This window comes from Semicossyphus pulcher, unplaced genomic scaffold (assembly GCF_022749685.1).
Source record: "Semicossyphus pulcher isolate SPU_LCO1_2020_fin unplaced genomic scaffold, fSemPul1.0.p SCAF_22, whole genome shotgun sequence".
Classification (NCBI taxonomy): domain Eukaryota; kingdom Metazoa; phylum Chordata; class Actinopteri; order Labriformes; family Labridae; genus Semicossyphus; species Semicossyphus pulcher.
The window spans coordinates 20,728,783-20,742,793 of NW_027211696.1; the positions used below are offsets into that span (position 1 = coordinate 20,728,783).

General features: G+C 43.4%; 1 protein-coding gene across 1 annotated transcript in view; it reads right to left on the minus strand.

Annotated features, from left to right (window-relative positions):
- The window catches only part of xrcc4 (X-ray repair complementing defective repair in Chinese hamster cells 4), a 28,946-nt gene that overhangs the window by 12,328 nt on the left and 2,607 nt on the right, over positions 1-14,011 (minus strand). The window contains exons 2-6 of the mRNA XM_069673733.1: positions 12,256-12,399; positions 10,065-10,255; positions 5,271-5,437; positions 3,456-3,587; positions 2,942-3,084 (exon numbers count right to left, since the gene is read on the minus strand). Coding sequence (XP_069529834.1) covers positions 2,942-3,084; positions 3,456-3,587; positions 5,271-5,437; positions 10,065-10,255; positions 12,256-12,397 — 775 coding nt within the window. The 5' untranslated portion in view covers positions 12,398-12,399. The remainder of the gene's footprint in view (positions 1-2,941; positions 3,085-3,455; positions 3,588-5,270; positions 5,438-10,064; positions 10,256-12,255; positions 12,400-14,011) is intronic.

Consider the following 14,011-nt stretch of genomic DNA (forward strand, 5'->3'; position numbering starts at 1 on the left):
GAGCTTTGTAAAGTTTTCATTTCAAACAGAGGACGAAACGTGTAAAGTAAGAGAGGAGGGACAGAGAGGGGCAGTGAACACCTCCTAACAAACCATCAGATTTCTTCTGTTTGCTCACAAGTGAAACACTTTTTTTCTGATGCTAAGAAATTTCAGAGTCCAGGAAACAGAACAGAATGCTCCGTTTACAACCAATTCATTCGTTTTAAATCCCACCCCATGTAAATATTTGACCTACTTTTCTATTCTGTTCTATTCAGATGCTAAGCTGCTACTCATTGTGTCAGCACTACTGCGCAACGATTGGTCGACATAGTCGGCCAAAATTGCTGACAAAATTAGTTACAAACAAATTTAATTTCCGTCGGTTACGTCATCGTGCGTGTTTTTCATGCTGTGCGCGAACATAGCATCGCTCTCGGAGCTGTGCTGTTGAGGGGTGAGCCATCTCACATCCTCACTATCTCTGCTGAGAGTTGTTCATGCAAAACAACGAGCGGGAAGTAACAGGTAAACAAAACATGGCAAAATGACAGCAGCCGATGCAACACCATCGCGTCCTAAACCTTGTAAAGTCTGGGAGCATTTCAGCCTCAACGCTGCAGAGAAAAGGATCGCCTGCAGGATCTGTAAGCGGACCTTCATTATCACGGGAGCACGTCGGTGATGCACGAGCGTCTGAAGAGAAGCACGATGGAGTTGTGTTCCTGATGTATTTTTTCTATCAGCTCTTTGTCTGTCGTTGGTTTTAAACGGACAAAAAGTTGATGTTGGAGTTTATTTGTATTTATTGTCTTAATTGTTAGTTAGCACATGCTCAAAAAAGGCTCAGACTAAATAAGAGACATTCAGTCATTGTGCAATTCATTATCTGATTAGTCGTTTAATCGTTTCAGAAATTGATGAGGAGTTGACCTCAACCAATGAAATGTTGTTTTGAAAGGACCAACCCGCACAGACGAGTCACCGTTAGTTGCAGCTCTCTGTGCAACGACAATAAAGCTGAAATATTTATAAGCAAATCAAAACAGTTTATTAGAGGATCACAATTAAAAACCTTTGTGGTTAAAAAATTGTTCTTTGTTAGTTCAGCTGTTTCAGACTTTTTACTGTGTTGCACCATTTAACACACTTACTTCACCAGAATGGGCTCAGGGACAACTTGACTTCCACAATAGATGCTTTGTTGTGTGAATCCAAACTCTCACTTTCCTGTAAACACGGCCGTGCACACACAAACTGAAAGCACCAATTTCCTAAAACTTCCCCCTCTCCTCCTTTTAGATCTGCTGGCACAAACTGGCAGCACGCGGCCGCCTGAGTCACTGTCGTGGCAACAGAAACAACAAAAATCTAGAGAGCTTTTCCTCATCAGACGGCCGGGGAAACCTACGACGCCCTGACGTATCAAACAACCTGGCTTTGGACGATTTTACATGTGTGAGAAAGTGGAAAAATCAGGGAAGTAAACAGTTCTGACGGGTCAAAACTCCCCTAAAAAACCCTCTAATATGCAACTTATTTCCTGCCCCGATGTGTCTGTCTGTAACGCACACCTCCATCCATACACGACCCCTCCTGCTGGTGCCACATTAATCACACACAGAACTCCTGGGAGCTGCAGTCTGCAGGCTGATGAAGTGAAACGTCAACGTTAGAAGCTGCTTGTGTTTAAAGGTGTTTCAGGATGTCAGCTAACAGAGGCCCGCTGCTCTGCATTACGTAACTCCTCAGTGATGTCATCGTCTGTTTCTGGGCACACTCAGCTTCCATGACAACAAGCGACCCAGAAATATCATACTCATAGTGATACCTTAGAATTTGAAAAACATAGAATTTTCTGTTTTTCCGACAGCTTTGCAGACCTGATTATTCAGATGCTATGAAGAAAGTTATGTCACTGCTCTCGCCAGGTGTTTTCCAACATCTGCAATTTTCTGCTTCGTGTCATTTAATGTTGACTCATGTTCAAACGGCAAAATGAAGTAACTTTCTGCAGATGATACGTTAAACGTCCTGTCTGAAAACTCACTTTGAAACGGCCTCGTTGTGTTACGTATTTTCCTGGAAAAGTTCCCCTTTGAAGGGATTTCTGAAGCTTTTAGTTACGACATTTGAGGAAGTTGAGGGTTGGTGTTCAAGAGGATCCGCAGCTTGAATGAAGACGAGCAGGTAACATCATGCAGGAAACACGAAGACATCACAGGCCTTTGGGAATGTTTAAACTCTACACAACTAAACTACAATACATAAACAGACTATCTGTGCTGAGTCCATCCAGCATTGATGAAAACGTCAGCAAACACGAAACAACTTTAGTGCAACTTTTCAACTTGTAAGGTGGTCAATGAGGAGGCGTTCATGTGGGCTCTTCTAAAAACAGTAAACTCGATCCCACTGGTCATCAAAACACCCGCTAACACCCGCTAACACTGGCTTTTTTGCTTAGTGGGAAAGGTTACAATCGACATTCAGACCCGGGTCACATGACTCTGCAGTAGACCCGGGTAATTATCACGTCGGCTCCGATCGGCATTGATGGGAACACTAAACCCGTGTCGACACGCTAATCTCCGCCCCCTTTCCGACGCGATGCTGGGACGTGCACAACTACAAACTCCGCCCGTCTCCGTCTGAGCAGCGCTTGAACATCGTTCCAAATGTGTCTGCACCAAGTTTGATAAACAGACTGAAAGAGTAACAGATACAATAAAGACCTAACCACCGTAACATCTTCACTGGTTACTAACCCTGTCTCCGGCGTGTTTGTGACGTCAGACGGTGACGCAGCAGAAAAGAGACCGACAGGAGGATACTTCACTGGCAATGGGAAAAGAGACGACCTGCATTTATTAGCGGGTCTTCCCGGGTCTGAAAAACCTGCGTCAACGCGCTAATTTTGGTGGGAAAGGGTATCTGTAAGGCAGATCAGAGATCTTACCCCGGGTGGATGAAGTGGAGGCTGGAGTCGGCTGCTCCTTCTCTGGCTCCTCATCAGTGCTGCCTCCATATTCATCGTCCTCCTCCTGAGCTGCTGTTCGGTCTGATTTGACTGAATCCTCGTTTTTCTTCTCCTTTGAACTCCTACAACAGAGACCAGAGAGGGCACATCAATTATTTAGTTTTCAGTATTCATAAAATTCAAATACTCAGGATGCCGGTTTAGCTCAGCAGTCCCATTTACAGACGCTTCAGTCCTCGATGCAGCGGCCCAGGGTTTGACCTTCGGCCCTTTGCTGCCTGTCATCCCCACTGTCTCTCCCCCTGTTTCTGACACTATCCACTGTCCTCTCCCTCTGAATAAAGGCATAAAAGGTCAAATAAGATGCAAGTACCTTAAAATTTACCTCCGGACTGATTAAAATCAAGAGATAGTGTGGCACAGTGTAAGTCCAGCTCAGTACAGCTCAGTTTGAAGGAGACACACAGCGTGAGTTTCAAAGGTTTTAGCATACCTGGTTTCCTGTAGGTGTGTGACGGTTTCCTGCAGACTGCGGATCTTGGCTTTCTTCTCATTCAGGACCAGGACGAAGCGAGAGTACAGCTCCGCCTCCAGGACCTCTTTACCACCAGCATACCTCTTCATCCTGCAATACACAGCAACACACACACGTCTTTAATCACTGTGTTATTACTCTCTATCCAAAATCATCTCCTGGATGTGAGGAACAGTACACGAATGTTTCCCTCCTGCAACTTAAAACCAGAGCTGCTAATCTGTGATGGATGGAGCAGTCAGAGGAGAGATTACAGAGACATCAGTCATACAACAAGAGCTGTGCTCTGTGTTAATTTGGATCGTAGACTGTGTATAAGAAGTGGACGTAGCCTTCGGTTCAGAAAAGTAAAGTGCCTTAAGCCTGCCTTATTTCTTACAGCCAACAGGGGGCACTCTATGAGAACATGCTCCTCCTCCTCTCCTGATTTATTCCCTCAGTAATCATGTTCCTAACGACTTTATGTTCTCAATCTCTAGTTTCAAATCGTCTTCAACACAGCATGATCTTCAGCAGGGGAGGGTTTAGGGCGGGGCTACCTATGATTGACAGGTCACTACCAAAGCGCTCTGAAAAATGTATAGATCAGCGTTCTGTTGAACTAAAAGACACTCTGAGGAGACGGCTGCTCATTTTTGTCCAGTAAGAACATTTTGTTTAAAGCCTGTTTTTAGTTAGCCACAGTTAGCATCCCAATTAATGTCACAGTTACATGAAGAATGTAATATGCACCATGCTAACCAAGCAAGAGCTAGCAGTAGCTTATAATTTCTCTCCAGCTCCAGCCTTTCGTCCATATATGGTCACGACTGGCTCCAGAAAAACCAAGATGGCCACGCCAATAATGCCAAACAGTTGTCCACGAACCAATGGGTGATGTCACAGTGTCTCCGCCCACTTCTTATATACAGTCTATGGTTTTAACCCAATCCCACATACATTGTCCTGCTTCCCACAAATACACTAGGGCATTAAATGTGAATTCATCCGCCACTGAAAATAGTCCCAAACAAAATTTCTCCTGTTTGATAAAAACCACAGCGAGCAGCTGTTTCAGGAAACGACTGAGCCTTTTTAAGTGTTGTTTTTTAAAGATATGTATCTTCACTTGTAAACGAAGGAGCTGAGAGCTACAGACAGGAAGTCAGACCGTAATGAGCCGGAATAAAAGGTTTGGTTTCGGATGTTTTATGGGATCTGTTGACAATTACCCAAATATGCAACAATGGCAGCGGTCTTCTTTCTAACCAAACATTAAGTGTAGTGAGGCAGACTGTCATTGACATTACTGGATGGGATGAACATTGGCACCTCTGTGAAATCAGTTCGTAGCTCTCAGTGACGTACAGCTGACGGCAGACGGCCCCCCTTTACAGTGTGACATGAGTTGGGCAATAATTCGGAGGAAACTCAGTGATGGATTTTAGAGGAACTAAAACTTGTGATTTTGACCTCAACATGTCGCAATTCTTAGTGTAAATAACTTCACTTTCCTACAGCTGGGTGTCAAACCCTTCAGCTGTGAAGTTATGATACCCAATTACCTTATTCTTTGATCGTGTGTTTCCTGTTTTCAGTGGTTTTATTGTCGTTGTTGTATTCAGGAAAAATCCAGCCATGTTTGTGTTTTGGTTTGTGGTCAGTGATTCTGGTTCTTGTATTATAAACACCTCATTGTAAAGCACTTTAATTCTTATGTGAAAGAGACTACATGAATAAGGTTTGTTCTTCTTATTATTCACTGTGGTTGTTCTGTGCAGGGTGTGTTTTTACTCTGCAGCGATGCGTTGCTGCTCTCCTCTCAGCCTCTCGTTCTCCTCCTCCAGTTTGTGGTTGTGGTGCAACAGCGTGTTTCCTCTCTGCAGACTGTGGAGCAGGATCTCTCTCACTGCCTCCGCTGGCTCTGGGACGGCCTGCAGCAGGACAGAACCCAACCGGAACTGGAAGAAAAGAAGAAACACAGACATCAGAGGTCCCCACCTTGTTGTTAGAATTCAGTAGAAATTGGGAGACTCACTACATGCCTCCCTGGTTTGGTCTACAACTCCTGAGATCAATACCAGGCTCTTCAGCGGCTCCACTTTCTTCACTAGCTACTGTCTAGCTGTGTCTGCCTGCTGTGTTTGGATGTGTGCAGGTAGTGAACAGGACTTTTTAGAGCTCTTTCAGTACAAACAGATGCCCGATGCTGCTGGCGACGAGTTTAATGAGAGCCGAGCGGTGGGTCATAAAATCAAAACCATGTAAAGAAGATTAAAGGACGCCAGAGTTGAGGGGAAGTGCAGAGTGGGGTGATAATCCTCTGTGAGTTCATCACTTTATCTTATATTACTTTGATCCATAGTTAATATGAAAAACACTCATTTAACAGCTTTAAAGTAACTTTCACATGTTGTTATATATTTCCAAGTAAATGGTTGATTTTAGTTTCTGGTCACTGACCACTCTCCCCCAGGAGACAGTTTCCCCTCAAATAAGACGGTACCATGTTTACGCACAGATAAGAGGCAGAGCAGAGACTATCACCGCTGACCTCTGTGACCATCAGCTCCCTAAATAACTGACCTTTACAGGCAGAGGCGCAGCTGTGTGTCTGCAGGGGTGTGTGACTGCACAGACTGGATAAGAAGACAGATAAAATGTGTTGTTTCAGCTTCTTAACAGAAAGATAAAGGGACAATTCGCTACAATATTTAAAGATTTAACTGCTGAACTTACAGACTTGAGATCAGTTAGAATGGCAGGAATATGACTATTTAAAACAAGTTCTCACAATGCTTTTCTTCCCTGAACAAATGTATTAAATGTACTGAATTCTGGTCTTATTCAAATCAATGCACACTTAAAATTATCATGTTAACAGGAAAAAGGGCTAAAAAAAATCATGTCAATCCACCTCATACAGATATTTCTCTAAAAACAATAACTGTGAAACTCAAGAAGGAACCAGGTATGAGGTAGGACTCATCCTCTGGGGACCAGGAATATCTTGTACCAATCAAACCAATGTATGTTTAGATATTACACTGAATAGGTGAAAACTCTGACCTGTTGGTGGTGCACCAGGAGAAGTCAGGGGATCATTAAAGTCATTACAATTCGTCCTCTGGGGAGCATGCATGTCTCTAAAAAAATGTCCATCTATCCAATAGTTGTTGAGATATTTCTCTATAAAAGATAAATGTGAACCTCAAGCTGGAACTGGGAAAGAGTCAGATGTTGGCTTTAGTCCGTAGTATTTATCTTCTTACATGTCAGAATTAAATGTTGTGCCAACAAGGAGGCCTACATGTTGAAATATAACACTGGATAAGTCAGAGGATGTTACCCTGAGAAGAAGCCAGGATCATCAGAGTCATGAAGTTTTGTCCTCTGGCGAACACAAATTTGTTTATAAACCTTTCATGACAATCCATCTAAAAGTTGCCGAGATATTTCAGCCTGATACTCGTTTAATATTGACTTTAACTAAAGAGGTATTTAATGTAGAGACGTCTCAATGTGATAGAAACCAACTGATGCATCTCACAACCTTCATCTTCTCTCCCACAGAACTCTCATGCTTTGTGTTTTTCTCTCACCTTGGTTATTTACAAGTGTCTTATATTTGCCAGCTATGACTTCACCTCCTCTTAGAAATATTAAGTAAACACGGCAGACCAAAGTGCCACTTGAAATGAAAATACCAATTATAAGTTCCTCTGGCAAACACTTCCAGTTGTTGCCTCATCACAGACACTGAGAATTGCATCTGCAGTTACAAACGTACCAGAAACAAGAGATTCAGCTGTTAGATGAAAGCTCATATTAAGGATCTGAGCTGTAGAGCTACTGGTCAGACCATGCTGTTGTTGACTGGTCTGAGACACCAGCGTGTTGGCTGCATAGTGTTGGCAGAAGCTCTGTTGATGTGGGCAAAGGTTTCCCATGCAGTCATAGAGACGCTACTGTTTCAAAAGCTGTTTCTGACTCACTGATTTACACTAATTAGCTGCCGGACACTTTTATTTGGGGAGAGACCCGTGAGTGCGACTCCACCTATTCTAAATTTACTACACAGTGGGTGATGTTGGTGCTAATATAGAGCTGGTGACTGTTAAAGACATTAATACAGAATGAGCAACAGGAGAAATATACAGCAGTGTTGGAAAGGTGCTGACCACGGTGGGATAGTCGCACACTTGAAGCCATGAATACTGTCTTCTTATTGAGGGACACTACAGCACAGCATTCGTGCTCTCAGAGGACAAACCGTAAACACTTTGATGATCCCCAGACTTCTCCTTATCCAGTGTAATATTCAACGTCTACTGTTTTAAATGGCACAATATTTCTTACAGACATTCATGCCCCAAGAAGATGGATTCCCCTGAGTTTGGTGAGGTCCAGACTCTTCCCAGGTTCCACCAACTGGATGGTTTAACATGACGGACATTCATGCTCCCCAGAGAGCAAATTGTAAAGGCTTTGATGATCCCCTGACCCTTCCAGATGCGCCACCAGCAGGTCAAAGGTTACGCTTATCCAGTGTAATACCTCAACATACACTGGTTGGATTGGTTTGAAACATTCCTGGTCCCTAGAGGATGAACCCTCCTGAGTTTGAACACCTGTCCTTTTTTTTTTAACGTCCACATAAAGTTTACATTCCCACTTATAAGTGAAATACTTAAAAAACGATTGTGATTAAATGTAGTTAAGAAATTCATGTTCCCCTCAGGATGAGCTGTAATAACTGTGGTTGTCTGCCTTTTGGTTAGCGCCATGATTAGCAAATGTGCGCTAGCTAACTCCCTAAGCTAACAAAGTGAAGGTGGTAACCATTATACCTGGTAAACCTGGCTGTTTAAGTATCATAATTGTTAGCCAGTTAGCTTGCTGATGTTAGCATTTTGTGCAGCCTCACAGAGCTGATTTAATTGCGGTTGAGTCTAATTGTTGTTTACAGAGATTGTGTTTTATTTACGATGTTTTTAACAATATTTGTTGCGTAAAATGTTTGTTCTTGTGCTGTCTGAAATTCTCTCTCTGGTAGAGGATTAAGATATTCTGTTCTACTCAAATTAAAGGATTCCCTGAAAAATACAATGTGGGTTCATCTGGTTGTAATTATATTACACAATACTGTATCAGTTTGAGCAGAGGATTCAAAAACAGGAAACATTTGGAAAACACAAACCAGCGTTAAAACCAAAAGTCTCAGTGTTCTCACAAGGTCTTACACTTATTGGAGCTGAAAGTGAGCAGAGTTACGGGGAACGAGCTGACAAGATGCAACCCTACAAACACACACATGTTCGGTATGCTAACACCTCAGGTAACACCTGCACGCGTGTGTGAGAGTCTCACTTGTGGGCTCTTTTGGTGTTTTGTAGCGCTGAACAGGAGCTGCGATTAGAGGGGACTGGGCAGGCATTAGAGCCAAGCCTTTCATTATGACTCATAACTTTATGACAGATGAATTACTGCTTGTTTTTTTATGTTGCAAGAGAAACACCCCGAACACTTCTGTAAATCCACTGTTTTGAACTCTCGTTTTTATAAGACAGACGCATCGATTCATTTCCTCTCTGCTGCAACAGACGCACTTAGCTTTCCATTCTGTCATAACTGCCATGGCAACAGAGGTTTTGTGTCTGCATCATGAGTAAGTGTGTGTACACGGCTGACCCCTGAACAGGAATTATTCAGTCAGTTGCTTCAGACCATCATGCTGCATAAATCCCCTCTGATTTCTTTCACAATAACATCTTTACAGTGCAGATATATTCAAGGGAAATTCGGGTATTTTTTAGATATTTTGGGGTCTAAATGAATAATAGGTATTCCGGTAGACTGCTTCAGGCTCGGATTGTTATTCTAAGTGTCTGCCGTTCAGTCGCTCTCTTCAGAGCCACCAGACTCCATTGACAAAAGCAGCGATTCTACCTCACAGAACGCAGAAGTTGCTGGTCTACTGCAGCCTTGATCTGTGAGGGGTTTTTTAGTGTTATTGTGTGACTTTCTTGTTATAAATAGTAAGTTTAGATTCAACACAATATTTGTGAAAGACACAATAAAACAAAACAACTAAGTGATGGAGGCAGCAGTGAAGAAGCCTGTCTGAGGTAAAATTGCTGATTTTGTCAATGGAGTCTTTGAAGAGAGCGATGTAACGTCTGTCTGTGGTTAGTTTCTGAAATAACACTAAGAGCTAAAGGTGAGAGCAGCCTCAAGTTTCACACTCGATTCATCACTTCCTCCACTCAGTCAGGATATAAAAACACTTTTTCTCTGGAGCTTTTAAACATCAGAGGAGGATTAAAGAAGGAGAGGTGACGCTGTTATCTTCAGCACAGACAGCACTGACGTCATGTGACCCATCGACACCTCTGACGAGTCTCTAATGTCAACAATTAACTCATATTTTACTGATGATCCCGCAGAGTCAAAACACACGAGCCCTCTCTGAAATTAACCTTCTGACTGGAGGGAAACTTAAATAAACACACTCATACATCAGCTCCAGCAGCTGTCTGAGGAAACCTCTGAGATAATGTGAGGATTAATGACGGCAGCTTCACTCACAGAGATGTCCCTCTGAACCTTCTCGTAAGCCAGAGTGACGGTGGAGCTGCGGCCGGGCGGAGACGGCGTCAGGCTGAAGCTGTACGTGGAGGAGGTGTCTGTCTCCGTCAGAGCCTGCTGGAGGTCCTGGATGTACCGCTCCGTCTGCATCTCCAGCTCCTCCGCCTCCTCGCGCACCGCGGCCTCACTCACTGCAAAGAGAATCAGGCTGAATGAGCAGAAAGAAGAAATGCGGTGCAGGAAATGTAGCACAAACAAAGAACTTTTTAAGGTACTTTTACTTTACTTGATTTACATTTTATACTACGTTTAGCTTCAAAGGGAAATATTGTACTTTTACTCTTTATTTGACCGCTTTAGTTCTTACTTTATCTGCAGATTCAGATAAATAACATGAGATAATTGTTATTTAGATGTTGTTTTAAAAGGTCAAGAATAAGTTTAAAGTAACACAGTGCCAGTGTAAACGACAAGTTTGACCAATGACATTAGCCCTTATTACATTGCGGTTCCACCACAGCGCTGTTACAATGCTCCGCTGTTACGTCGCCTTTGACATTTCACTTTGAAGCAAGCAGCACCTGTTCAGTTCTAACACCCGGTGTGTGCTGTGTCTTTACTGCGTTCCAGCGTTGCGTAAGCAAAAGGCTCATGCCATGTAAGCAAAAAACGTGAGCTTCACGTACACACACGGCGCTGCTACGCCCTGCCCGCTCCACCGTTTACACTGACGCCTCTGTTAGGACCTCCGATCTCAGCTCAGAGGACCTTAATACACCTGGTATCAACATGTGGTTTTCATGATCGGATCACAAGTGGACAGACTTATCTACAGGTCTGAACACACCCAGGACGGATTGAAGACACATTCAGATCCGATCACTCGGGCCACATACGGAGGTGGTCTGTGACGCATTTATCCACATACGTCAGTACGTGGCAGTGTAAACGCACATGCGTTCTGGGCCACATTAAGCACCGCCCACTCCCTCCATATCCACGGCAACGATCACGTGGATCGCTCGCCTCTCTTTCCTGTCTAATGTTTCATTTCTCTGCTGTGTCTCTTGTTTTTATTAATTTCTCATGTCACTCCGGCTGTGTAAACGCAGATTTACGCAGTATGCACGGCAACACAGACAGATCGGGTCTGTGTTTATTCAGTGAGGAGACTGATTTTAAGTATTTAAGACAGGACGATCCTGAACCGACGAGGGGGAGAGGTGGCGCGGGTCAGAGATGTGATCCACAAGCATTTTATCGCAGTTTAAAAATCAAGTGATCCTTCTAGTTATCAGAGTTCAATCATGCAGCGCAGTGAGGACACGGATGTGAGTGTGTTTCTCATGCTCTGTACCTGACTCAATAACGTCACAATCTGTCCATATTTCCGCGCACAGTTACTATAAAGTATAAACTTCTCCACACGCCGTCATATGTCCATTTGCCGTGTAGTTTATATATGTAACTGATAAACACAGAGCTGTTAGAGGAGCATCAGGCTTCAACATTAGTGTCATCACTACATAAAAGATGAGGCGTAATAATCCCGCCTTGAACTGGCAGTGTAAAAAGGGCTCTGAGCTGTTGCTGCAAAGTGTGGAACATGCTCGTAAGGACTCAGGTCTCTCCATCCATAAATGTGTCCTTTGCACTTTTAATGCTACGCTACATTTTTAGTGCAACTAACTACCTGCATATATCGAGTCCCTGCTTTGAAAACATGTCTGTACGTAAAGGTTTGTCTTTGCTCTCCCTCGAGGTAAACAACAAGCTGTGTAACATTAGCTGATTTTTATTTCGGGCACCTTCAGCACAAGAGCAGCTAGTGAAAAGTGTTTAACTGTATTAAAATGAATGAGGAGTCGTGAGCGGAGGACGTGAAGTATTGATGCTGATACGACGAGAATAACGGCGAGTTTGGATCTTCAGGCTGTTGTAGGTCAAACTAATAAATCTACCACCAAGTGTAGCTGTCGGAGCAGCTGAAAAGGTCAAAGAAGACACACTCTAAACTCTCGCCAGGTGATCAGAGTATGTGTGTGTGTGTGTGTGTGTGTGTGTGTGTGTGTGTGTGTGTGTGTGTGTGTGTGGTCAGACAGGTGAGGTTGTCCAAGCATCAGGTGAGCATAAATCTGTCGTGTTACGATGAGTTGTGAGTTGTGAGGTCACGCTGAGTGACTTTTTTTACCGTCTCCTCTCCAGGCATCCTGTCCATCAGTCAGCAACAACTGGAAGCCTGAGCTTAAGCCCCGCCCCCTCCAGTCCACCCGCAGGAAGTAGGAGGAGTCAGGCTCTGACGTGATGTGGACTTCACGCACTGACACCTTCATCCCTGCAGACACAAAACAACACGTACGATGTTATTTACACCCGCTCTGATTAAAATAAGAGCAGCAAATAAATCAGCAATGAATCGATGAGCGAGCAAAGATTATTTATGTAACATCTTTTACAGGAAGTCGGTGCAGAGATGTTTAAATACATGTAATATGTGACCATCTGTTTGACTGTGTTACGAGCCGAGCAGCAGCACTTTGGACAGTTTGTAGGCAGGGTGAGGCGGGTTTATTGAGGCAGGTAACAAGAGAATTACAGAGCTCGAAACATGATGAGATAAGAGCATGAATTATCATCTCCATTTTAGGTCTTTACACAGCAGTACAAGGCCATCTACACTGACCTTAATAGATCTGGTGCCAGATGTCTATACGAGTTTTAACCTCAGCAGCATCCAAAGAGCAGCTGATCGTCTAAAACGCACCTGAAAACCTCCCATAAGATAAAAGCAGGGACCTCTGTGAAAGAGGCTTCACACGGCCCTTTACAGTTAGATTTATGTTGTTTTCTGTTCAGTTAAAGTCATTGTAAACTTCTTTACTGTTATATTTGTAATGCATCAGATCAAAAACTAAACAGGGGAATCCTGTTCATCACTTTGTGCCAGGCCGATTCTCGACAGCTCTGATTCCTGGAGGTTCCTCAGAGCTGCTGCAGATCTGTCATAACACCTCCAGCTGTTCTGACATCATTTTCCTGGCATGTGTCACGGCCTGCTGTTCACGTGCCAGCCAACACTTTACGTTCTGCTCAGCGAGGCTTCAAACTGTCCAGGAAAGCAGCAGGAGAAGAAAAGCTCCTGAATGTGTGTCTGTATAACCTGTCATCAGCGTGTGCAGGGGGCCCATCTATTGTTTTATAAAGAGAATGGGAAAAAGGATCTGTAAACCATCAGAGACCCCAGAAGGCCTGGCCTGGAGAAACCTCAGATCCCCCACAGGAGAAAACACACAAGGTCTGCCTGTTGTTGGTTCATTTACAGCTGGACCAGGACTAGAATATGTAGCATGAAATTATAAAACCCGGAACCCTCGAATAATCTGATAAAGTAATTGTAGCTCCCCCGAACAATAGTTATATAATCATAACTAAGCAAAAACACACAGCGGCAGTCACAGATATTCTGTGTATAGAGAGGTGTCTTTAGCCTTTCCAAACCAAGATTACCTGGCTAACTAGTTACATAACAGCTACGCTAACTAGCTTGTAAGCTACAAAAGTATTCTGCAATACTTCAAGACCAAGAGTTTGCTAACCTTTAGCTTTAACCACTTGGTGTGGTTGCAAATGAAGTAAGAAAAAGCCTCCATCAGGGCTTAAACATTTATCCAATCAGAGTTTATTCTAACTTTATAACAGTTTTAATCCTGCAATACGAAAACAATCCAGTGAATCCAACTTTTTGCATTCCTCCTTTTCAAATGAGGGTCAGGTAGAGACGCTACAGGGAAGCTAGCAGCTAGCTAACTAAAGTTAAAAATAATCTGCTGTCAATTCAGCAAAATCAGCGCTAAACATGAGAAGCTGCTTTTGTCCAACTGCGATTGTTTCAAAAGCCTGGCAGGCATTAGAACAGTAACTTGCAGAAACTTAGCAAACAGTCAACT